The sequence below is a fragment of the Patiria miniata genome, unplaced genomic scaffold, assembly GCF_015706575.1.
Source record: "Patiria miniata isolate m_02_andy unplaced genomic scaffold, ASM1570657v1 HiC_scaffold_8, whole genome shotgun sequence".
Taxonomy (NCBI): Eukaryota; Metazoa; Echinodermata; class Asteroidea; order Valvatida; family Asterinidae; genus Patiria; species Patiria miniata.
In genome coordinates, this window is record NW_024037075.1 from 12,021,750 (window position 1) to 12,048,350 (window position 26,601).

The following is a 26,601-nucleotide window of genomic DNA, read 5'->3' on the forward strand; positions in this document are numbered from 1 at the left end:
TAATAATCACAACGGAAATGTGTCCCTTTTAGAACATCATAATATGTGTACGTGACCAAAATGCGCGTCAACTGTTGATACAACGCGCGCGTATTTACGCGTAGAACGTTCGTATTATACGCGGCCATCTTCGTGAGACCGGGGCGAATTGGTCAATATGCAAAGTCTACTGTGTGAATGTTGTATGCATATCCGCTATCCAGTCTTTATATAGAGATCAGTGGGGGCGAAGCGGGGATGGGGCGAAGCGGGGATGAGGCGAAGCGGGGATGGGGCGAAGGGGGAATGGGGCGAAGTGGGGATGGGGCGAAGTGGTTAGGGGCGAAGTGACATGGGGCGAAGTGGAAATGTGTGAATGGGCGAAGTGTCCGACATGCATTTATATGAAATAAACCATTTCGATGAACTGTGAACAAAATGATCATTAGTTTTTGGTATCAATCATTTAATTGTCCTAGCCTGTCTTCGATAAGCTTCAATTATTTTAATCAATTCTGAGAATCCGCTGTTTTTCATAGTTCAATAATGAAATATACATTTGAGATAAAGTCGGGAACGAAATATTTCTGTTCCCGACGTTTGTGCATGATATGCCACTATTAATATTTTGCAAGAGCGCCCTCTGTCACGTGAGTTAGGGGCGGGGTTGGGTAGGATGTCGGGAGGGGGTTATTTACTCTGATCCCCTGATGATACGGAAAGCCATTTGAAAGTAGGGATTGGAAAAGTTTTCTCCATAAAATAGAAATTTCCGATCGCGGACTCCACGCAAGTATATATATTTTTTGTGACTCAAGCATTAAAAAAAGTGTGGTGAAATTTACCTTGGAGAATTTGGGGGAAATTAAAGGGGAGAAAATTTGGTTTTGGGTTTGGGCAGATTTATTTCAAATTTCTCGCTTTTCTGAAGAAAAAAATACATCAGCTCCTGCTCAGAAAGATACGACCTACAAATTAACATATAATGATCTCATCTTTGAAATTTTGGAGTGGCCATAAACTTTATTTTGAGTTATATAAACAAATATAAATTTAGCATAAACAACGCGTTTGATTTGTATTGCCGAATTTAATTCCCACATTGCTACGTGTCCGCAAGAACTTCGTGATTGTCGTGCAATCCCAATTTTGGATCATTCAAAATGGCGACCAGCACAGCTGAGACTGCCAACGACGTCCGCGGCACTATGACCGGAGCGGAAATTGCCATTTCTCGTAAGTTGTACCCGTTTGTCTCCACTTTCTTCATGTACATAAATTTGTCTGGATCAATTTCGTAATGTTTGTGCCACTTTTTGACAGTGTAGAGCGTAGTAGATTTCTTTTTTAGCCCCTTTTTCTGCGACGAGATTTCGACCAAAAAGTTCGTGGGCCTAAACCGAACGTGTACCGTACACGTACACGTCACACGTGTTGTTTGCCTTCACCAGTTGTGATATTAAAACACTTTACTACTTGCTCAAGTTCGACAAAAGGATTGGATGGAGGCTGGTTGATCCTCAGTTGTTTGGTTTGGGTACAACTATAGAATGCAGGGCCACTTCACTCTACATCCGCGCCTCCGTACGGCTGCGTGGAGGCGTGGAACCGCAGTCGACCTACCTCCGAAAATCGATCGTGGAGTCGTGGAGCCGCAGAGAATTGCGCCCTCTATCAGTGCGTGTCTCTCCGACTCCGCGACTCCGCGCCTCCGCCACCAGTGTATAGTGCCCCGCGTCACGCAGAGAATTGCGCCCTCTATCGGTGCGTGTCTCTGCGACTCCGCGACTCCGCGCCTCCGCCACCAGTGTATAGTGCCCCGCGTCACGCAGAGAATTGTGCCCTCTATCGGTGCGTGTCTCTGCGACTCCGCGACTCCGCGCCTCCGCCACCAGTGTATAGTGCCCCGCGTCACGCAGAGAATTGCGCCCTCTATCGGTGCGCGTCTCTGCGACTCCGCGCCCGCGCCTCCGCCACTAACACTCCAGTGTATAGTGCCCCGCGATTCTGCGACTCCAAGACTCCGCGCCTCCGCCGCTCCAGACAGTGCCCCGTCGCCCTCCTCCCTTCCTAATTGGCCCGCCCATTTAAAGCGATTCTGCGACTCCAAGACTCCGCGCCTCCGCCGCTCCAGACAGTGCCCTGTCGCCCTCCTCCCTTCCTAATTGGCCCGCCCATTTAAAATGGATATGGATGCTTCGTTCTCAAAAAAATTCCGCCGAGAATTGCGCCCTCTATCGGCGCGAGTCTCTGCGACTCGACTCCGCGACTCCGCGCCTCCGCCACTAGCCACTCCAGTGCCCCGCGTCTCCGCGATTCTGCGACTCCAAGACTCCGCGCCTCCGCCGCTCCAGACAGTGCCCCCAAAACATTTACAAGCACGCCCTCCCTTCCGATCCTTCATGAGAAGCTTAGAAGACAAGTGCAGTGCATTCCTTCGCTGTACTTAGCACTTTTTTGCAGGTTTGCATATCTATTACTCCTATTCCATCCACGCCTCCAGGCAAAACAAAAAACCTTGCTTCGGCGTGGCCCTGCATTCTATAGTTGCTCCTTGGTTTGTGTTTGATTTTTTTTTATGCAGTGTAGGCTATGATACATTTATTCAGATTTAACGAAAGATTTTCTTTTGAATAAGAATTAAATTAGAAAAAGGAGTAGGGGGCCTAATGAAAAATTGCTATACTAGGGCGGCTATGCCTACTTCCTGAACACAGTAACGTTCAATCTTTTCTGTTATTTAAAAAAAAACAAGTTTGAATTTGAGGAATGAATGGGAAAGAATGTTGCGACCTGACGCTGCTTTTTCTTCACATCTCAAATGATGAAGGTCAGTCATTGCAAAAATGATGAAAAGACATAAATCTGGGACTGAGAAACATTTCCAGTTTTGTTAGAAACTGCACTCAACTCTTCATACCGTAAATTTACACAGTCTAGGCTAGCCCTAGTCTGAAAATTTGGGACTCTCAATACTGTGTATGAGAGTCCCAACGCTTAAGGTATTGAAAACATGCAAAACAAGAAAATAGACTGGCACTTAAAACAACCAGTCCATCACAACTTCAGTACTACATCAATCAACCATGCCAAAAGAGTTTAAGAAACATGTGGCATGAAGCGGGAACTAGTCTCAATTTACTACACATTTCTCCATAGTCAAGCCACCAGACTATTGACACCGAAAAGAAGTCAGTCTTTTCAAATAGTTGGACCATGTTAGGACATGTACCAGTCTAGTATTTAGCCCCATTTAGAAATCACTTGACTTCCATCTCATGTGCAAAATATTGAAGAAAAGTCTTCTTTAAAAATTGAATTCAGTCTGCAAACTTGGTTGGTGAAATACTGAGGACATTTTCTTTGCCCCAGTAGAATTTTTTGAGAAATTTGCTGGATAAACTGCGAGTAAAGTGGGCCTCATTTACTTTTGCACGTTTCAGAGCACTCCAGAGCCCTGTCTGGGCTAGCCCCACTAGTGTGGCCGTCGGTATGCTGCGCTGAACCAAAGCGCAGCATACCGACGGCCACACTAGTGGGGCTAAGTCTAGGCCTACATTCTTTCTGAACTGGATAGGGAAACACTCAAAAAGATGATCCAAACCAAATACTTTAGATTTTGCCGGAGGTACTGACGGCAAACTAACGTTTACTAAAGGTTTGCCGGCGGCAATCCATATCAACAGAGGGCACTGTACTCTTTAAGATAGGGCTGAATTATAAGATGTATTAAATTCCCACCAAAAGTTGTGTAGCACGTTTGGTGTAGTGGTTAAGCAAAGGCTCTAGTAAGCGGGATGACTCGGGTTCGATTCCGACCGCACCACATTTTAAAGTTTTTTTTTCTCATCCCCAAATAAATAAGAATATTCTTCTTTTATTATTTTAACATGTCTCAAACATTTTTTTGCAGAGTATTACATTTTCTTTTTCAGATTTGTGGCTCTGGAGGATTTTTTTTTTAAAGGGAAATAAAGTCCGAAATTATAAAATGGTGTGAATCCCATCTTGTGAATACGAGGTTACAACTATAATTTTGGCATAGAGCCAGACTAAAATTTGTCACCGGAAAATGTTTAAGTACAAAAAAACAGTAACTGCGCATGTTCAGTGCATATCCGGCAAACTAACGTTTACTAAAGGTTTGCCGTCGCTGGCAAAATATACACTGCCAATACTTAACAAAAATCTTTTTTCCGTGTTCCTGGTTCAGCTACATGCAACACCTCATTTGGCATTTTGGAGTAATTGCAGAAGTCCAAACCAACTACAGTCGACTCTCATTAGTACAAACTCTGTTAATACAAATTCTGGTTATTTTAAATAACAAACATAAAGCCTTGGTCCCGACCGTGCATTTTTGTGCACAATGAATGGGACTGATGTTCCTCTTAATACAAAATTCTGATATAACAAACAATTTGGCTAGGTTCGAACGAGTTTGTATTAACGAGACTCAACTGTACCCTGTTGCCGGCTACGCGGACACGGAGTGGGAGTGCAGTGGAGCATGACACACAGTACATACAGCGCTTACAAGGGCCTCAATAGGCTCAAAGCTGAGAAGGTTTATTGAGGGCAGTCAACCGTGACTCCGTAGCCGGCATGGAGTGGATAGATCGAGTGGCGGGGTATTCTGCAATTGTGCCGGCATTTTCAAATATTTACTTATTTAGATCTATTTCAAAATATATTTTCTTCTAATTGCCTCTTTATTTTGTACCTTTTTCCGCATCCAGGAAGTTAACGATCCAACCACACCCCTACCTCGAAGAGCTGTGCTTGGAACAACTCCTCTTCCTGCCAAAAAACAAAATCCAAAACGGAGTCTGGAAATTTGAAACCTTCCAAAACTCTCCAGCCATTTCGGAGCCTTCAACAAACTCAAGTCAAGTTAAGGTGTCTCGTCCTACAGACACAATTTTTCTACTTTTTTAGCAGCTGCACTTTTGTCGGACTTGTTTTGTCACCATGATGCCGAAACGGCGCCAGTGTAAAATCATCATCGCCACGTCGCTGGTGTGGATTTTGATTGACTTTGGTCTGTTGTTGTACTACACGGCGCCGTGCATAGGGCCGGGCTGCGCTAAGGAGGCCGCAGTGGACGATCAAGGCCCAATCCAACGCATGATAGAAAAGGCCAATGATTGGATGCAACACAGGCCAGAAGAAAGGAAACAAATTGGTGAGTGGTTACCATGTACATAAACCTTTCCTTATTCTTTCTCCAGCTCTAGGTATTTTTCAAAAACCATTCAGAAATGCTCCAATCTAACTCTATGCACAAACCCAATTGCACTGGGTGTAGGCATCACTGCACAATGTACAAAAAGGCTTGGTTTTTGTCTTTACACAAATTCTGTAACCATTATCCTGGTTTGGGTGAAATGGTATGAACAAGATTTCTACGAATTTAAATTTATTTCAACCCAGAGAGTTTTTTTCAGACAGGTACATGTAAGCAAGGATTAAACTAAGACACGGTATACCATGGGCATACATACATGTACCCATTTTTGTTTAGACAGGGTTTAAGAAGCTTAACTTGTTTGTGGTTTGTATTTCCTAGTACCAATAAGAAGTAAACAATTACATGTATTTAAAGTGTCAATAAACTGTCAATAAACAACAAGAGGTGTTTTAAGTACATACAAACAACAAAAAGTTTTGTTTTAAAATGAACCCTAACCCATCTGAATCCAACAGGATCCAACTATAGATACCATAAACCTGTTGGAGTCTTTTTGATTGAGCAGTAAACCCTTCTACAAATGTACATTTATTCAGAGTCGGATTCTGTTGGGTACCGATAAATAAGAGTTGGACTCTGTTGGATCCAACAGACAACTAAAAATTAGGCACAGTTTGATTCTGTTGGATTGTGCAGGAAGTAACCGTTGGACTCTGTTGGATTTAGCAGGGTAGTCCTGAGAAACCCTTAGAGGTTAGGGTGGGAAAATTCTTCTTATCAATCTATAGCCATTGTGATCATCATCATAAATGTTTAAAAATTCCATTTTTTGTTCATTAGTATTCTGAAAGAATATCTTGAGTTAATCACAGATGCAACATGTTAGGTGCCAAAAAGACAAAATAATTCCTTTAAAACTCTCTATGAATTATGCTTGAAATCATGCGTGGAAATTAAAAATGGATTAAGTGGCTTAGCCTTTGGCAAAAGTCAACACATCAGAAATAAGTTTCTGTTCTGTGTGATCACAGTAATACATGCAGATGTACGGTGCCCGGAATACAAACGATCAGTGGTTACATAGCCTAGAACTTCTTATTCATTTCAACAGTAACAAAGCCATGGTCTACGGAATCGCCCCCAAAACCATCCACTTTGCCCCCACTATCCTTCCCTTCCCCCCCCAAAAAAAAATAAATAAAAAGAAGAAGAAGAAGAAGCTGTCCCGAACTTCCCTAAAAAGTAGTATTTTTTGCCAATAGTTGTTATTATCATTAATTATTTCTGGTAATGATTGAAAACCAGGAATTTATCAAAAGTACCCTGGGTGCTGTAAGCTGGCAAGCCTGAAGAAACCTGTAGAGAGAAGACAATGTGAAGCAATTACAGTTTCAGAGGTGGGAGGAAAACCCCAGAAAGAATATTCTGGGGGAAACCCACGGAATCAGGTTCACATAAAATGTAGGACTGTAAACCCAATCCACACATTGGCCCAGGCGGGATTCGAACCCCGAGATGGTTTAAACAAGCAAAAAACAAAAATGCTAAAGAAAATCCACAAACTGACTAACATTTTTTTTTTTCCAAACTGTAAAAAATGCCGCTTCAGATAATTTAAAAAAATTCTCAAAACTTTCTGATATCAGGTTTTCAAAAAATTACTCTGTTGAAATATTTTTCCCCCACCTCAATTTTAAGTCCTGGTGAATAATGTGACCTCAAGTGGGCAAAGAGTATGCGAAATCCTTTCTGATAATTGATTACTAGGTTAGGGGTGGAACCTTTGCCTCACTGGGTCGACTGTTTATATCTAGGACCTGTGATGGCATTTTGTTTGTGCCAAATGTAAACCTTTCCAACCCAGTTAAGATATATGGTAGGGAATTGGGGTTCTGCGCAATACAATGTTTAAGAGGAAGACAGATTTATTGTGTTCGGTGCAGTCAATGTCGTTGAACTTGTTGTAACTTAGACACAGCCACCGTTTTAGAGAAATTAATGTAGCTTTTTCATATTCTTAAAGAGCTTTTAGAACCAAACGTTTGTGTTCTCCATAGAAGCATTTCAGTACATTCTATAGAATACTACAGTATTTGCCCATTTATCACTAAAGATAAAAAAAAGGATACTGATATGATGTTGTACATTTTATAGACAATATAAATTTATGATGCCTTTTAATACCAAAGTGATAAAAAATAATCAACAGAATCGTGAAATCCCTCTCACAGAATATGACATGTAATTTGTCCGTCATGAAGGTTTTGGTATGATCCCACCAACAATCTGAGTTGCAATTACTACTGTTCCATTATGTGGAGTCTGGGAACTACTCCTTCCTTCCCAAGTTGTTATACTTATTCTGACTTCTGTTACTCCTGTAGTATCGACCTGTGAACAAAATGCAACTGGCTCATGAATATGCATGAGGTATAATTAACTCAGCTAGATTCTGACGGTGTGCATATTCGATCTCCTATCAATTCAGTGACACCGATGTTAAAGGAAATGTACAACATTTGCTTTTGCTGCAATTTTTAGAAATAAATGAAATTGGAGGAACAGTACATGTATGTTACAGCAAGTATTGTTAAAATGACGTGTTTCACGTTTTGGGCTTGTAGATGCTGGAAAAACCAAGAAAACCAATCATGCTCTTCTAGTCTGGTTCCCTGACCCCACTTAAGATGAATCGGAGCAATTTATAGACTTTTGGGAATTATAAGGTCAGAGAATCAGTCTAGAAAGTTTGTACCCATTCACAGGTGTGTAATCAATTGCAAAGAAATGCAGAATAAGTAATAAGGAAAAATTAGGAGCAGTTTTTGAAAAAAGCCAGTTTTCTCCAACGCTGCAGCGTTGGAAAAATACCATATTTCTTGAAAATAACAGCACACCAGGAGCCACAATTTTACAGAATGCTTTTACTGTTATTCCCTAACAATCCAGTACGTTTTTTCGTGATAATTTGATGATTTCTTTTTTTTCTTCTTTTTTTTGCAAATGTTGTATCTTCCCTTTAACATTAAAACAAGATTTTTCATTTTTCTGTCTTTCCCGAACAGAGGTTCCGCGGCAATTCAACTCGGATGGCCCAGGAGAGATGGGCAAACCAGTGATCATCGAGCCCGAGAACAAAGCGGAGTCAGAGAGACTCTTCCGAATCAACGAGTTCAACCTCATGGCCAGCGACCGGATATCGGTCAATCGGTCACTGCCGGACGTCCGGCCGCGAGGGTAAGAATTCAGGAATCATCTTCTTTTCAACCCCAACCCTCCCAAATCTTCCAAAATATGTCAAGACCTTTTTTTTTTAAAATCCCTTTCACATTATCCAATCTTGTCAAGTTAGTAGTCGATAAAGTCTAGCGATGGATTTACAATTGGCATGTTTGCTGAAATTTGATCATGTTTCTGTGGAGGAAATAGCAACACCAGGAAGTTTGGCAGTAGCACAGTGCGATAAAATCTCTTCAATGACTTCCACATGCTGTTGCCGACGAACCAATCAATGTACTTTATAAAGTGCAGTTTTGCATCCTTATGTAGTACACGGAAATTTCTAAGGAAATGTTTTTTCTTGGAACCACGCATAACTTAAACACAGATTTTAAAATGTTGACCACGTGCCCATGGTCTCGCCAGGAACTTTTTACAGTGGAACGCCGCTGTACCGAACACCGATATACCAAACATTCGGCTATACCGAACATCATCCTTGGCTCCTGGTTTTAATGTACAAAACATACCGAACATTGTTGTTGAAAAAAGTCAACAGATTAACAAAAAATCAACCGGTTGTACATGTATGAAACACTATTTGGGCCACTTTTAATTCCCGAACATCAAACGACCCATAGTTACATTGTGTTTGAATGCTGAAGCGCGATAGATGGCTATTGTTTCCCCAAGGAATAGAAGGGAAAACCACCCGTTGCTAAAGTCTCCTGACAACTCCTTGTGCGACCGCGGGATGTGAGAAATGCCAGTTCACTATTGATCAAAAGAGGGTACTGGTGATTCAAAATCGCTATATACCGGACGATCTTTATTACGAACACTTTCTGTGGATCCCACGATGCTCGTTATAGCGGCATTCCACTGTAATATAAAATTGTCCCAGAAAGAACTTGGTGAACCTTGTTTTGCTCACAAAATACACTTATGAATGTCTGTATCGATGCTTCATGTTGCATTTGATTGTTGTCATTATTTTACTGATTTTAGGGATTTTACTTTAATCAGATACAGCCTAAAATTAAGGTCCTGTTGGTGTGCAACACTGCTAGTGTCCCCTGATCGTAAAGTATTTTTAAAAGTCACGGAATCCTGTCAATTTTACAAAATTCGGTTCAAGATACATCTTTAAAGGAAATGAATGACAAACGATACTTGCAAAAATTTACTCTTAATTTGTGGGATCGGATCAAATTTGTATTCACTACCTTACACAGCTGCTTTTTGCCCCAGGCTTCCAAAAGATAAAGAATTATACTTAAGTGCTCTCCGACAAGTCTTAAAAACCTCGTCAACCCAAATGTCATAGGTCATCCATGTCACAGGCAAATGGCGGTGATTGGTTGTGTCACACTCGGGATGTGTACCGTTAAAACGACGCCTCAGAGGCAGAGGCTGGGAAAACGCACCTCGTATTTCTAGAGTTTTGTAAAAAAGTCAAAGGGATCTGGAAGCTACATGTACGTGTCCCATAGCCATAAGTCTTTTCTATGCTAATGACCACAGGCCTGTAGTAGGTTTAGTTTTGAAGGGAAAAAACTAAATGCCGCCAACTGAACAATCTATGCTTCCTCGGGTGACACATATTTTGCATAAAGGGTCCATGCGACAACTTTTTCTTAGAAACACATTTTGTGCAATTTTCTACTACTCTTAAATGTATGAAAACTATTTGACATTCCTTTTTTGGTGAATTTTATTGAAAAGTGCACTTTTTTAAAAACATTTTCAAATTTTCCATGCTTTTCTAAACAACTGGGGGCGCTGTTGCTGTGATGTCATTCCAGGAAGACACTATTCAGTTTAGGGGTTTTCTGTTCAAATTGTGAATCCAAAATTTGCTCGTTGAACACATTTGTGAGAAAGGTTTGCTCATTGGCTTACTCCATGTACAGTTTGTACAAGTACTTACACATCAACGAATCACCAAAGAAAAGAAACTTCATGACAGCAAAATACGCGAAATTGTAATAACTTTTTGCACTGGAATAGCTGTAACATTGAGGTTTCTCCCTGGAATGACATCACAGTTTTGCTCATGAATATGGAAATTCTTATTAGCATGAAAACCAAAAAGGTACCAAAACACCCTTAAAAATAGCAGAACAAAAATTGTAAATAAGGTTAAATGGGATACAAAGGTGCATTTTCAAGGCTAGCTTTTGAAAAGTTACATTGTACATTGCATGGGCCCTTTAAAGCTTGATGAATTGTTAAATGTTAAGACAAGCCACCGCAATTCGACATGGGTTGATCTCCAACCAATTTCTTATCACCAAAAAAAGTACCATCAGGTTTAATATTACAAAGTAAAAGTTTTGACTAAATCTATTTCCATTCTTTCAAATCTGGCATCACATTAAGCAATTTTCAGAAAATGTTCAACAAGACGCATCAAGTTTTGGTCTTGAATAATTTGTGATCACGGAAAAATTCCTTGAGCCCCGAAACCAGCAGTGTTTTGAATTATCATAATCTATTTTGCGTCTGTGGAATTTCAATCACTTCGTAAGTCGGATTTAAGTAAACACTTTTTTGGGCCAAGCTTCAGCAAAGTTCCAGCGAGACACAGCAATAATTGCTCCAATAATATTTTGTAATACAGAAATTTGTTTGGTCAACTCAACCAGCAGTGCTGTGAATTATCATAATCTATTTTGAGGATTCTGTGGAATTCTTATCACATAGTAAGTCAATTAAATGAGCATATTTTGGACACACGGACTTATTCAACGGAAATAACTCCCATAGAATTAGGCCTCAAGCACATTAGTGTTATATTTCCATAGTGCCTGATGTCATAAAAACGCGACCAAAACCAGTGAAAACCTATAATGGAATTCTCTACTCCCGAACATTCTTCATGACCTACTCACATACCTATTATCCTTCCGAATCTCAAGGGATTTTCCCCTCTGCTTTTTCCTTCAAAAACAAGTCTTAAAGAGATATTCTCTCTGCTCCATCTGCTAGTAATATTATTTTTTCTTCGGCATCCTCACAAAATCCTATTTCCAGATGACATCTGACAAATTGATTAATATTCCTGATCCGGTCATGGAAATACAGATTGGCTAATTATTGAAACCCGGACACACATAATCAACATTTTTTTAAAAGCCATAAATAGTTAAATACCATACACAGTGGTTTAGAAAATTATTTCAGGAGTTGATATTCAACATTGGTGAATTTATATTTGATACACCAGATCACATAATGTACACATTTTTTTCAGACTATTTTTGAACAAGGTGTTACATTGTCAGAAGTATTATGCAATTTTAATGGACATATCCAGGGTTCGAAATTAGCGGTAGCCCGTTAGCCAAATGCTAGTCAAAACAGCGGCGGGCTTGTCAAACTATTCCTTAAGTAGCCCGGCTGGCGAGTCAAAATATTATTAATTATAGAAATAAATCATTTAATTTAGGAAGTAAACCTCATCAATTTTTGTCTAGTTTTTTTCAACTGTTTTAAAAGGTTAAATTATTAGATCTGTTTATTAAAACACTGACAAAATTCCCTCAGAATTGAGCCTGAAAATTCACCATTTTGTATTTGAGCTAAAAAATAAGCGGGCTAGCGAAAATGCCCGCGGGCTAGTTCAGAGGCTGTTTCAGTAGCCCGGCTGGCTAGTGAACAAAAAAGTTATGGTCGAACCCTGAATTATCTAATGTTTGAAAAGGCACAATGACAATTTAAACATTTAATACTAGAATCTAGTTTTTCTTTCAACAAAATATTTAATAACTATCCTGAAAATGTTCTCAGTGAGCATGGTGAGAGATCCCAGTTTATTATCATTCCTGGCAACAAAACAAATTAAACTAATTAAAAAAAAATTGGTAAACGGTAAACATTAGCATAGTTAGATATAAACCCCTGACCAACTGTCATTTTCTATAAACTAACTTCCTTTCCATTTTGTTCAGTTTCAGCAGAAAATCGGTGTTACATGTACTTCCTATCCTGAATGGAATGCCTTCATTTCTGTTAAATCAGGGCCAAATTTTCCACCAATTGCCCACATTGTGTTAGTCACCCAAGTGGTAAACCACCCCTTTAGTTTCTTATTTTGTTCCCCCCCCCCCCATTGTCTTCAGTCATGGCTTACAACGCAGCTGTAAAGGTCACAGTGTCCGACCTTTTCACATGAGCAGTCACATTCCTGAATAACATAAATAATGTCCAACGGTTTACACATTACAGTGAAAGTAAAATCCAACTTGTTTTTAACTTTGGAAACACTGGTCTAACAAAGGAGAACATGTCCTTGACCCACAATTCAGTACATTTTTTATAGATATTCGTGACCATTTTTGTTTATGGTTTATAAGGGGAGTAGTTTATAGAGAATTTTGAAAGAATTTTGGAGTGTTTTTTGGCTGGATGGTTGGTTAGTTATGCATATTGTTGTGACTATAAGTCTCCAAGAATGTTGGTTCTATTTTACCCATATGCCCATGAGCAAGCCACTTTACCACAATTGCTTCTCTTTTTATAGTGTTCTGCAGTGTGGGAACACAGTCCCATATTCCTGTGGGATTTAAATCTGGATTTTTAAACATTTGGTTAGAATTTCACTATTCAGTTTCGATTTCAGAAACTGGATATTCGAAACTGACCTCGAAAAAAAAATTAAACGTACCATTTTTTGTGACACAAGTTAAAGAACACACCTAGAAACTTCTCCCAATTTGCTCCATGGTCTCTGATTGTGACTGCGTTCACTTGCTAGTGGTTTTCTTGGTACATGAATAGCCTGCCCATTTGACTTATCAGAGAGTTCCCACCAATTTCAGATACCCTCTGGAGTGTTTTTGTAAAGGCCCGGTGGTCATTAAATCCTGCAAGCTATACCCAGTCATTGGGAGGGTATTGCATGTGGCACCTCACTTGTCACTTTTTGTTGTACATGACTGTGAGCTGGATGGGAATTTGCGATGAAATCAGACAACAGTTATTCGGTTTAAAAAAAAAAATGGGATAACCAAACTTGGAAATCTCTGATTTCTTCCACCACTATTCCTGTTATAGTTAAACACTTAAAGTTAAAATACAACATTTGCAAACATCGAAAAATAAAACTACCAAGTTGTTACGAGATACCTTACTAGGATGTTGGTCAATGAAAGTCTAAAGCATCATGTAAAATTAGGGCACCTGATGTGAAGTCATTTTCAAGAAAAATGGTACTTTTGTATACATTTCCAACCCGACCACCGTTGGAAAAACCTAACTATTTTTCAACTACTGCTCCAAATTTACCTTTTTTTTCAGTCCAAATTTTGTTTGTTGTTGGTTCCATGTCCATGAACGGATGCAGGCCAGCTAGACTGGTTCCCTTACAATTTTCCGGGATTTTTTTATCCATTTCATCTTTAGTGGAGTCGGGGAACCGACTACTTGATCAATTATGTTTTTCATGTTTTTTCCAGCATTTTCGAACAAAACTTCAAACATGTCAGTGTAACAATATTTGATGTATTATACTAACCCCACAAATAGTTCATTTCTGAAAATTAAAGCAAAAGCCAATGATGTACATTCCCTTTAAAATATACACAATATCACAAATTAGGGGGGGGGGGGAATGCTTCTACATTTATTCCACGCGAAGCCTTTCTGAAAACATTGCCTGTCTCTTCAATATATAAAAAGCAAAACAGAAAACCAAAATTGTGATGTGGCATAGCGTCTACAATGTGACACGTGGTAAATTGGCAGCGCAACATGTGCTGCATATTGATTATTGAGATTCTGGCCATGTGTTCCTAAATACAGAAATAAAGTAAACATCGGAATAATGGAGGCATCAGACTTGGGCGCTGATTCAATATAGCATGCAAACACTGGATTTTGGATGATATGGGCGTAGGCGAAGCATTTTTTTTCAGGAACATGTGTTGATACTTCACAATTGAATTCAGACATTGATGAACAGGATGCAACTTGATTTTGCATAATTGTTTTATTAAATGAAAAAAAAAAATAATTTCGACAAATGACTCCATGACCAAGCTGGCATTGTTGCACCCAAGTTTTTTTTAATGTATTTGTTATGTATGACAAATTGATGTTGTAAAGTAATTTGAGCTTTTTACAATATTTCAGATAAAAAAAATTGACGTTGTAATTTTAGATTTTAAAAAAATAATTCGGACAAGTTGCAAATTAACCCCCTAACTTTTTCTGCACAGTACATGTATCCAAAATCAGTTTCAAATCTCGAAACTTTGCTGATTATTAAAACAAGTAAAAGTTGTTCTTTCAATGATTTTGTTTAAATTTTTTTTTATTTTTTCGTTTCTCCAGGTGTGCCAACAAAGTTTATCCTAAAAATTTACCCACTACCAGCGTTATCCTAGTATATCACAACGAGGCGTGGAGCACGTTATTACGCAACGTTCACAGCATTATAAACCGGTCGCCGCGGGATCTGCTGGCCGAAATTATTCTGGTAGACGACGCCAGCGATCAGGGTAACGTATTCATTATCTATGCGCACTACTGATAGAGGGCGCTGTTTACAGATCCTTGAGTTTACGTAGCCATGCGCGTCGGCAAAATGAAAAAGTTTTTTTTTCAATGAAAGATGATGTCTCAAAACTGCCAAACTCACTGGTTTGACTGGAATCCTGCTGCTGCACAATTTTAACGTGTTTTTAGATTGGGTTATGGTCGAGAATAATCTTTATGTGGCCTCTCTGGACTCCCATATATTTGCACTAAGTTTAGTCGGGCACCATTTGCAGTCATCAGCCGACATTTGAAGCAAAAAAATCAGGTTAAAAAAAAAAAAGCCGTGTCGCCGCACCACTTTTTGGGCAAGCTCCATACCAGAAACCGGAGACTTTTTTGGGGGGCCTTATTCTAGCTTTGCTGAAGTAGATTTTTCGGCCACTATAATTGATCACACAGAATTCCATAAAGAATGTGGTCTTTTTGAGCCTCAAATTTCTTCCTTGAAAAGGAAATCAATTGTCGCATCTCTGAGCTGTATGCCCATCTACAGCGCATCATATTCATTTATGACTCGAAACGTCATGTATTATGCATGACTGAACACGGGGAAATTGAGGCTGCGGTTATTACGTGCATTCAAGCGTGTCATGCGTTATATGACAGGACCCGACTTCTTTCATGCATGACTGGGCACAGTGGATTGTTACCATGGATGCCATTGTTAATTTTTCAAAGAAATATTAAACACGGGCTATTCAGTTACGAATTTAATATTGCCAGCACAAAATATATAGGTCTACTCAACATAATTGGTCAGTATAATATATTCTGTTAGGCCAAAAAAAAAAAGTCTCCGGTTTCTGGTATGCGCGCGTCGCAGTAGCCATGCACGTCGGCAAAATGAAAAAAAAATTTTTTAATGAAAGATAATGTCTCAAAACCGCCAAACTCACTGGTTTGACTGGAATCCTGCTGCTGCACAATTTTAACGTGTTTTTAGATTGGGTTATGGTCGAGAATAAGCTTTATTAGTCCTCTCTGGACTCCCATATATTTGCACTAAGTTTAGTCGGACACCATTTGCAGTCATCAGCCGACATTTGAAGCAAAAAAAATCAGGTAAAAAAAAAAAAAAGCCGCGTCGCCGCACCACTTTTTGGGCAAGCTCCATACCAGAAACCGGAGACTTTTTTTTTTTGGCCTTAGTTGGAGTTGCACGTTTTACAGTTTTATCCTGTTTCCAATTTGTAAAATACAGTTTTATACATAAAACTGTGAATTAAGTTATGCAAAAAATTATCTAAGAACAATATATCAGTATTTTATAAACTACCCAAATTTTCATTTTAGATCGCTTGATAAGAAAAAAAAATTTGTTTCAAGAAATATTCACATGCAATTTCTCCTTTAGGTACAGGGATACACAAATAATTCTTGACACAAATTTTTTTCCGCCAATTCGAACAATAACTGTTGTTTGAAGATTGACAGTACAAATTTATTTAAAATTTACGCAACTGTCATTCAGGTTATCTTTAAAAGATATCATTTGATAATAAATGCATAACTGATTTTGACTTATCTCCACAGAGCATTTAGGTAAAAAATTAGAAGACTATGTCGCCAAACTGCCCGTGCCAGTGCGCATCACGCGCATGCCGGAGCGATCAGGTCTTATACTTGCCCGCATGACGGGGGCGGGAATAGCCAAGGGGGACGTACTGACGTTCCTGGACTCCCATTGCGAGGTTACGGAGGGCTGGCTTGAACCGCTTCTGGGAAGGATAGCTGCCGATAGGTAGGCCTGAGTTCTATATTTTATTAGATAAAATTACTATTCCCTGCAGTGACATCTTTATGACATCTTTTTCCGATTTTTTTTTTTTTTTTTTTTTTTTTTTTTTGCAGGAAAACATCTGTTTGCCCAGTTATTGACGTGATTAGTGATGAGAACTTTGGATACCAACATGGGAACGATCCACAAATGGGCGGCTTTGGCTGGTCCTTATTCTTCAAATGGTACCCCATTCCGCACAGGGAGCGGCTACGTAGGAGAGGGGACAACACAGAACCAGTCCAGTGAGTGATAACACTTTGTCGGATGGATTTTGGGGAATTCTCAATTGGGTATATCTGAAGTTGGGCATATCTGAAGTTGGGCATATCTGAAGTTGGGCATATCTGAAGTTGGGCAGCCTTCACTAAATTGAAATCAACTTAATTTTTCTAACCTATTGGGCATTATCTGAACTTGGGACATAAAGTTTTGAAATTGGTCCAAAACTGAATGAGACAACAATGTGTTCAATATTTTCAAACCATTTGCTGCAGTTTTTGTGTACGTCTCTAAATGTACTATTGAGCACACGTTATGCGGTCGCAGTTTTATAATTCAACGATCATTTTTTTATTTCAATTTTGGTGACAAGTGTGCTACTCCTGTTAATAATTATTCTCTAAATGTACTATGGAGCACACGTTATGCGGTCGCAGTTTTATAATTCAACCTTTTTTTTTTTTATTTCAATTTTGGTGACAACTGTGCTACTTCTGTTAATAATTATTCGATTAAAATGTCATTGTTTTTTTATGAAATTGTTTTCCAACTGAAATAAAAGTGAAAGTTCAAAACAAATTTATCAGTTTGTAGAACTAACAGAGGCGCCGTTATTTTCACTATTAAAATGCTGTTTATCTTTTCTTTTTGTAGATCTCCGACAATGGCGGGCGGTCTGTTTGCCATTGACAAGAAATATTTTGAGGAGCTGGGCATGTACGACCCCGGCTTCAAAATATGGGGCGGGGAAAACCTAGAGCTCTCATTCAAGGTAGGGTAATAATGCCTGTTCCTGCTTCAGTGTTGTAGTATACAGGGTTTGCATGATCCTGTACTGACCCCAAATGGCAGCCATATTGGTGGTCACACTTGACAAACGTTTTGGGGATCACTTTTTAGAAGCATCAGTGTATGGTATCAATTTGAATACTCATTACGGAAATTTGTAATGTTATGTGACAAGTGTAAAAACATTGTCTATTATAACGTGTGTGCATGTATGTATGTCTCTCTATTGTAGAAACGTGATTAGCGCCCTCTATTGAGAATAAAATGCCATGCAGGCTCATTGCTTTATCTACAGGGCCCAATTTCATAGCGCTGCTCAACAGCCGACTTTGTGCTTACCGAGCCTCCATCTATTTTATACATGTAGGGACCGTTCAGCAGCAAGCACAGCAAAAGCACGCTTAACTCCAGAAGAAAACTTTGCTTAAATCAGTGACGTAACAATAGAAATCTCCATGCGCGCGCAACTGTTAGAATGAAATAGTGCTTTAGCAGCAGCATGATTTTTTGCTATAGTAAGCACAACTTTTCTGCTTATGGTTAAGCAGTGCTATGAAATTGGGCCCAGACCTTTATTGTTTGGTTACAGAAAAATAAAATGAGAAATGGAAATTTTTTCATTACAAATACTTTTAGTATTACTTTTTTAAACGTTGTATGACGCTGAAATTCTCGATTTTGGCACCCCTTGTCTCAGTTATGGATGTGCGGCGGCAAGCTAGAATTCGTCCCCTGCTCCCACGTGGGCCACGTCTTCCGCAAGAAGTCCCCTTACCACTTCCCCCCGGGCACCAACTACGTCAACAAGAACAACAAGCGTCTGGCCGAAGTCTGGCTGGACGAGTACAAGAACTTCTACTACCGCATCTCGCCCGTGGTGGCCAAGACGGACGCTGGGGATCTCTCGGAGAGACACGCGCTCAGGGAAGGTCTTCATTGCAAGAGCTTCAAGTGGTATCTGGAGAACATTTACCCGGAGTCTTCGTGGCCGGTGGACTACAAATCCATGGGAGAAGTATGTTATGAAAAAAAAAGTGACACAGGCGGGATTCGAACCTGTGAAATCTTGGTTGAAAGTGCAGATGTCTTACATTTGATAAACCATGTTTCATGAAGGTTTAAACCTTTTACGAAAAGACGTAACATCGGTGAGATTCTAACTACAAATCCAGGGGAGCAGTAGGTTTTGAAAAAAATGTTAAACAGGCGGGATTCGAACCCGTGTATTCTTGGTTGGAAGTGCAGATGTTTTGCAATTGATGAACCATGTTTCATGAAGGTTTAAACATTTTAAGAAAAGACGTAACATCGGTGAGATTCAAACTACAAAATCCACGGGAGAGGTAGGTTTAAAAAAAATTAACACCAGCTGGTTTCGAACCCATGAATTCTTGGTTGAAAGTGCGGATGTCTTGCAATTGATTGACCATGTTTCAGGAAGGTTTAAACCTTTTAAGAAAAGAAGTAACACAGATGCGATTCAAACTCTGTATTTTATGTTGCTAGTGGATATGATTTAAAGGCTCGTAGGACATTTGCAGTTACCCGGAAATGTACCTACCGATTTAACAAGAAAATCCTTGCTCAAAGTTATGATAGGACTGTCACCAAAAGCCCTGGGAAATTATTCCGCCTTAAATGGTATCATTTGGAAGAAAACAATCATTGAAGGGGGTTTTAAAAATGTGCCTGCAGGCACATTTGTTGACGGTCATTAGCAACAGTGTCCAGTTAGGAAACCCCAAAAATTAGTTTTAGTTTGTTCTTGTCTAGACAAGGCTATCTTCCAAGATAACAGAATTTATGGAACGCCATTGTTTGGTCAAATGTCACCCTTCGACCATGACTGAGTTTTGTTGTTGTTGTTGATGTTGTTTTTGTTTACCTCTTCCTCAGATCCGCAACGTGCAAAATAACAAATGCCTGGACACCATGATGAAGGACAGCGGACACAAAGTGGGCCTCTTTGGTTGCCACGGACAGGGAGGCAATCAGGTTTGTTGAAAAAAATTATATTTAATGCATACTTATACCCATTTTTTAATAGACCCCGAAATGTTAATAATTGTGGAATTCTACTATGGAACACATGTACTTGGAGACTTAAAAAAAAGTTAAGCTAATTTCTTTTTTAAATTTAATTTTACCAATGCGCTGATTTTAAATTTCCACTGCGGACACTGATTAATTTCAAAGGTGACATTTTTGAATTTTTTTTTTTTTAAAGTTCGCTGATGCCCATAAGATGTTGTATCTGGATATTTAAAAAAAATTCACTGTTTTGTATCATATTGAAATATTTTGGGCACATCTTTTTAACATTTTTGCCCATTTCAAAAAGATTATAGAAATTGCATGAAGTCTTAATACAGCAGTGTGCAGTCTGAATAGATTGCAAAATTCATCTGGAAAGAATCAGAAAACTTAAAAGTACAAATCTTTTATTTACATGCCAACCTCAGACACTGAAACAAAAGCGTTACTCATTCAGGTTGAAATATCAGGTGGGTTGACCACTTAAATATAAAACAAAACTTGCTGTATTTGATCATTTTGGGTTTATAGTAGGTTGCATCCAAATTTCACATTTTGCAGTGAAAGGAATTTCGAGGGGCAGTCCCTAGATTTCTGTAGGTGAGATCTCATTAAGCTTATCCATGTTCAATGTTTGACTTACTAGTTACGCCAGTAATAGTAAGGACCTTTTTGTCATTCAACATTCAACTTTTAGCCCATTCAACACGGCGATTTTCTTTATTTCTTTCGTCACATTTGGGTCAAGGTTTTACATATACAACGTTTTCCCCAGCATACCCCAAATATTTTTCCCCATTTGTAGTATCTAAATGTACCCTGCATGTACCATATGCATGCAGGCTTGTGAAATGGGCGGAGCCAAACTTTTTAGAGGGCGGGGCCGTGGCCGTGAGAACTTTGGTGTGTATGAAAGTAGTATCTACTAGAGCATGTTTTGCAGTGAGCAATGCTGTATGGTTAAATAGGATGGAAAGCAGCCGTTGAATGAGTAGTGGGAGTGACTCTTGAAGCTCTTCCATCTTTCCCTCCTCCTCCCTCTGGGCAGATCTGGGCAATGACGAGACTGCAGGAGCTCCGACATGACGACGTCTGTCTGGACGTGGCCAGGGGCGGGCCCATCATGATGCTGAGCTGTCACTCACAGGGTGGCAACCAACAATGGGCACATAATACCGAGGTGAGCAAGTCCATCACAAGTCAATGTCAAATCCATCACAAGCCATCACAGGTCCATCACATGTCCGTCACAAGTCCATCACATGTCCATCACATGTCCATCACAGGTCTATCACATGCCAATCACAAGTCTTTTACGAGTCCATCAAAAGTCCATCACGGGTCCATCACAAGTCCATCACATGTCTATCACATGTCCATCACATGTCCATCACAAGTCCATCACAAGTCCTTTACGAGTCCATCAAAAGTCCATCACAAGTCCATCACAAGTCCTTACAATCCTATCACAAGCCAATATCAATTCCATCACAGGTCCATCAAAAGCCAATCACAAGCCAATATCAAATCTATCACATGTCCATCACAGGTCCATCACATGTCCATCACATGTCCATCACATGTCCATCAAAAGTCCATCACAGGTCCATCAAAAGCCAATCACAAGCCAATATCAAATCTATCACATGTCCATCACAGGTCCATCACAGGTCCATCACATGTCCATCACATGTCCATCACAAGTCCATCACATGTCTATCACAGGTCCATCAAAAGCCAATCACAAGCCAATATCAAATCTATCACATGTCCATCACATGTCCATCACAGGTCCATCACAGGTCCATCACAGGTCCATCAAAAGCCAATCACAAGCCAATATCAATTCTATCTCATGTCTATCGCATGTCCATCACATTTCCATCACATGTCCATCACATGTCCATCAAAAGCCAATCACAAGCCAATATCAAATCTATCACATGTCCATCGCATGTCCATCGCATGTCCATCACATTTCCATCACATGTCCATCACAAGTCCATCACAGGTCCATCACAAGTCCATCACAAGCCAATCACAAGGCAATATCAAATCTATCACATTTCCATCACATGTCCATCACATGGCCATCACATTTCCATCACATGTCCATCACATGTCCATCACAAGTCCATCACAAAATTGCTGCTAGATAAAGATTGATAGTAACGTGAATTCGTTTTTCCTCCCTCAACTTTTTTTTTTTTCAAACAGACCAAGGAATTGAAGCACAGTAATGGATTATGCTTGGATCTATCGGATAAATCACAAGATGAACCCAGCATGAAACCCTGCAACGGACACAAGTCCCAGCAATGGGACATGACAAGCTGGAACTGGAATGAGAAGGTTTAACGACCGGAAAAAACAGTAGGAAAACTTTGGACATAATGTATGCCTTGAGAATATTTGGGAAAACATGGATCTAGTGTTGGAATATCCATGAAAAAAATGAGTTGTTTTAAGGATGGACAAGCCGCCGGAATGACATTGTGAGTATGGAATTTCCGGGAAATGCCTTAGGAATTGTTTTGGGAAAACCTGGAATTTGCTGTAGGAAATTCCTTGATAATAAGAAAAGAAGCAGGCATTTTGTTGGAAATTCCTTGCAAATGAGAATGTTTCAAGTCTGGAAAAGATACAGATCGAGACAGGTCATGCACTCGTGAAAGTCGTGAACAATTTGAAAAACTGATGTTTTCGGGAAAATCCTTCCAAAAAGTGTGATGAAAAGGTAAAAGTTGTTCCAGCGCCAGCAAAAATTGTCTCCAACATTTTTTGTCAAATTCAGCAGGAGTTCCATGGAAGCGTAAACAAATTTTAAGAAATTATGGAATCAGATGAATGGTTGTGAAAAGGTAACATTATTTCTGGGGGAAAAAACCCTAATTTTCAGTATTACTATAAAGGGGAAAAGGTCATGCAGCCAATGTCACGAAAAAGTGCGTAGGACTTGCGCAGACTTGCGCAACAAATTTATTGCGCATCTGCGCAATAAACTTACGATCGATTTCACGAAGCTTGGCGTAGCTGCGCAACGTTTTAAATAATCTAAACATCTTGGACAAGGATAATAACAGCGTTTACGACAGCAGTTTGTGTATGAATTTGTTCGTTCTTGAAACAGTCGTTGAATCACCTCATTCTACCATTTTGAAAAGAATTTTGTCCGCCTTTTTTCGAAATTGTTTGGCAACTCTAAAACTTCTGTCACAAGTAAAATAGCAATTCTGTGCCTCAAACACCAAGCTGTGAGTGTCTTGTATCAACCTTGATAAGCTGTGCAATGATAGGCTCCATGACGATCACGATTTATTTATAAAATAGATCAGTTTCAGTTGCGTACGCCACCTAAAATGATTGTGCAAGTTACGCCGTAATTTATTGCACAAGTCACGGACTTGCGCACCATGAAACTTTCGTGAAATGTGCCATAAGTGAAATGTTGCGCAGTTTAAAATCTTGCTCAACTGACGGAATAAATTGTGGCACAAGCGGAGTCCGAAAACGTAGAAATATGGTCCGAAAACATAGAAATCATCACGGAATAATTTTACTGTGGAATGTTGCACGAAAACCAATAAAGCATATCCCCATGCATTTTTGTATCAATATATACCGCACACCACTGACCACAAAAATGAATCTTTTTCGGGTTGAAATTACTCGAAAAGCCAATGCAAACTTGTGTTGAAAAGTAGAATTTTAAGTCAAACAAGACAAATGCATGATAAGTGTCCAGCCTTTGAAAAATTCATGTGGATACCACTGTTGCCTTTTTAACTTACAATGGCATTATTTTCCTTTATTATTTTTTTTTTTCAACCAAAGAGAAAGTATTTCTGCTAGCATTAATTCTCAGTTTTTAGTTGCAAAATGTCAAAAAAGGAAAGAAGGCCATTTTTAATGTGGAGAATTTTTTTCTGCAGATTTTCTTTCAAAATGCAACTCATTTGTTAGTAAGCATTGTTTATCCAGACGTTTTTTTAGCAAATTTATTTAGCCAACTCTCCCTTATCTCATATATATTAGCTTCCTTTTTTGGGGGGAACAATATTGTTTGTCACGTATTAAATAGTTTTTTTGTCTTTCAAAAGGTTTACTTAAGGAGCATTGCAGGAATTTGTTTTAATGTAGATACTGTCTATATATTGTAGACTTATTTTAAAGTGTTTCTTCAAACCCTGTGCTTTGTTGACAGCAAATGTAGTCAGCATTCTTCGTCGGTGATCGGCCATTTTCGTTTACAAATTTCAAATAGGCTTAAAGCACTCTGTTTATTGGTCGAAATGTATTGTCCGTTAACAATATATTTACTACTTGTTGCAAGGACCAAGGGTAAGGGAAAACATTCATGTATCAGACAGCTAAGGCACATACGTTCTTTGGAACATTTCACATTTTTCTGTTTTGTGAGGAAGTTTTGTTTTTTCAAATATTTGTAATTTAGGGCTGCCGATTTAGTTTTTTTCAAATTTGCATATTACTTTCCGTAGAAAGTGTTTTGATTTCGTGTGGTCGTGTATCATTAACAAATGGTTATAAATGGTGGGGAAAAAATCCTTTTCCTTTTTGGAAAAGTGTACATTTTGCTAAATTTCAGACCTATGTCCAATTTCCAGTTGTGGAAATAGTGACATATTTTGCAAACTTTTCAAAGAAAAAAAACGCAAAAGTTTTTTTTCCCTTTTAAGTGGGAAAGGGGATTTAGCCTGTTCTTGTAGATTTGTACAGCATTTTCTATCTCGTAGGTGCAAAAAAAAGAGATGATAATTATAACAATCAAAGTGTGTGTTTCATAAATGCAAATTTTGGTAATTAGCAATGATTGTAATGAGCTGGCTACTTAATCTAATATATTGAACATAGACAATATTTTTCCAAAAATTGTATCAATTTAGCAACTGCAAAGCTTTATGTTCATAGCAGAAAAAAAAATCTTTGTATTGTATTGTAGATTTTCGAAATAGTTACATTTCTTCCAATTTTCTTTTTTAAGAAGCATGCCCGTCTCAACGTCTTCAAATATAGTTATTGGTGCCAAAACTAAAAATACTAAAAATATAAATATTCATTTGAATACTGCCCTCTGTTGACCACATTGATATATGTTGTATTTTCAGTTTTAAATCAACTTGTCAATGTGGCTTTTTTGTCAATTTTAAAAAAGAAAGAGAATTTATCTTTGGAATTCGGTGCTTTGGTTTCATGTTGGACATTTGGATAGTAACTTTCAGCCGCGTAATGTCATTGATTTTAATGTCATGTGCGGTACTAAAGTGAGATTGTTGAGAGTTCGCGGTGGGCTGTATTAACACAACTACTCAGTTTTTCTTTTGATGATAAAAAAAAACGAAACATATTCAAACCTCAACAAAGCCTCTGACAATTTTCAGAGTCGTTTTTGAAAAGTTCTGTTAGAACATCATCGATTTTCAAAGCATCAGTTTTAGCGTTCCCCCACCCCCCTTCCCTTCACCACCTGAGAATTTACTCCACGTCTGTATGTCATTTTGGGGTTTTGGTTTTCAAATCGTCAAAAAAACTGATGGTAGTATCATGCTGGAAAGATACTTATTGGAAATGATGCTTTGGTTGGTTTTCGGAAAGAAATACAGAAGAATTGTTTCAGTTTGCAAAAGGGTTGTACATTTCTTTTTGAGAAACTAACATTGTAACTAAAACTGTAAGACGAGAAGACAATCAATTTTTTGTATCAATAGAAATGCATAATTAATACACAAGTGCCTTTAATTGTATAATCGATATTTGGTCAGCAGAGAATTTGTTGAATAATGCACAATATGTTTGCTGTATTGTTTGTACAAAAACAGTTGTTTCCTGTGTATTTTATTTCAAAGCATGTTGTAGTGTTGATATTTGTTATTTTCCCCCATATATTATTTCCAGATTTTGTTTCATAATGACAACCAGTTATTTTTATCGGTTTATGTCGGCCATGTGACTGTATGCTAATTTAGGGTTAGTTTCTTTTAAAATGATAAAAATGTCAAGCAATATTTTATCTTGTAAGTGTAAAATAAATTAATAAATAACGAAAAAAAAATAATACGCTGAAAATGTAATCTATCCTTTTGTGTCTGAATTTTTGTCTCAAATTACAAATGGCATTGCATTATGGCATGACGAGCAGACGACAAAACGTTTCAATCGAAAGTTGATGTGAGCCCTCTATCGTCGTAATTGGTGTCAGTTTTGAGTCTGGTTCCCGACTCTAATTGATCGCTGATAATTAAATGCTGAACATTACGTGCCTTACGAGGCCAGACCACATTGACAGGTGGAATTTGCATCAGAAGGGACTGTTGGAATCCTTGTCGAAAATATCGATTTTGGCATCCCCCCTTGAAAGATTTTTGTCACTGTTTGGGCACAGAGATAGTGACCAAGACATTTGGTGTATCCCGAAGAAGGACTTTTGACTGCTGACGTTGAGTTACTAACCGAAATAGGAGCAGTTATTTTTGCGAGTTGATGTGGAGAAGACGGCTTTGAAGGTATGTGCAGAAAGCTATGGGTTGCAAGGGACGCTTTTTCCACGGATCAGTGCACTTGGTGAATGGGGCGAAACTTCGCTCGGAGAGTTGGCCTAAACTTCGCTTGTTCGAAAAGCCGGCTTGGCTTTTGCGTTATTACTCGTCACATACTGAATAGGGCTTTAATTTTAATGAAAGGGGAAGAACTCGGTTTGTAATTCGGGGGAAAAAAACATGACATTGACATTTTCACAAATCATGAATGTAAAATTTGTAGGGAATAAAAATTAATGCAGTAGGCTTGTTTCTTCACCAACTTGCTGATTCATGTTTCTAGACTATACGTG

The 26,601-nt window shown here is 38.9% G+C and overlaps 1 protein-coding gene across 2 annotated transcripts; it reads left to right on the plus strand.

The window, feature by feature from the left end:
- The first annotated feature begins 682 nt into the window (after positions 1–682).
- Positions 683–25,829, plus strand: LOC119719216 (polypeptide N-acetylgalactosaminyltransferase 13-like). 2 transcript variants are annotated; one of them, XM_038188586.1, is made up of 12 exons: positions 683–772; positions 1,100–1,215; positions 4,719–5,164; positions 8,236–8,407; positions 14,726–14,892; positions 16,466–16,673; positions 16,784–16,954; positions 17,586–17,703; positions 18,418–18,735; positions 19,617–19,715; positions 20,803–20,934; positions 21,972–25,829. In XM_038188586.1, exons 3-12 carry the CDS (start codon positions 4,951–4,953, stop codon positions 22,110–22,112), a joined length of 1,740 nt encoding a protein of 579 aa, XP_038044514.1. In that variant the 5' UTR covers positions 683–772; positions 1,100–1,215; positions 4,719–4,950; the 3' UTR covers positions 22,113–25,829. The 2 variants fall into 2 exon arrangements, with proteins under 2 accessions (XP_038044514.1, XP_038044515.1); XM_038188587.1 differs by lacking the exon at positions 683–772 and having other exon boundaries at positions 1,087–1,215.
- The last annotated feature ends 772 nt before the right edge of the window (positions 25,830–26,601 follow it).

Coding starts and splice junctions, on each gene's coding strand:
- LOC119719216 (XM_038188586.1), top strand. CDS start 4,951: ATGATGCCGAAACGGCGCCAGTGTAAAATCATCATCGCCACGTCGCTG. Junction 8,408..14,725: donor CCGGACGTCCGGCCGCGAGG/GTAAGAATTCAG, acceptor TCGTTTCTCCAG/GTGTGCCAACAAAGTTTATC. Junction 19,716..20,802: donor ACGGACAGGGAGGCAATCAG/GTTTGTTGAAAA, acceptor CCCTCTGGGCAG/ATCTGGGCAATGACGAGACT.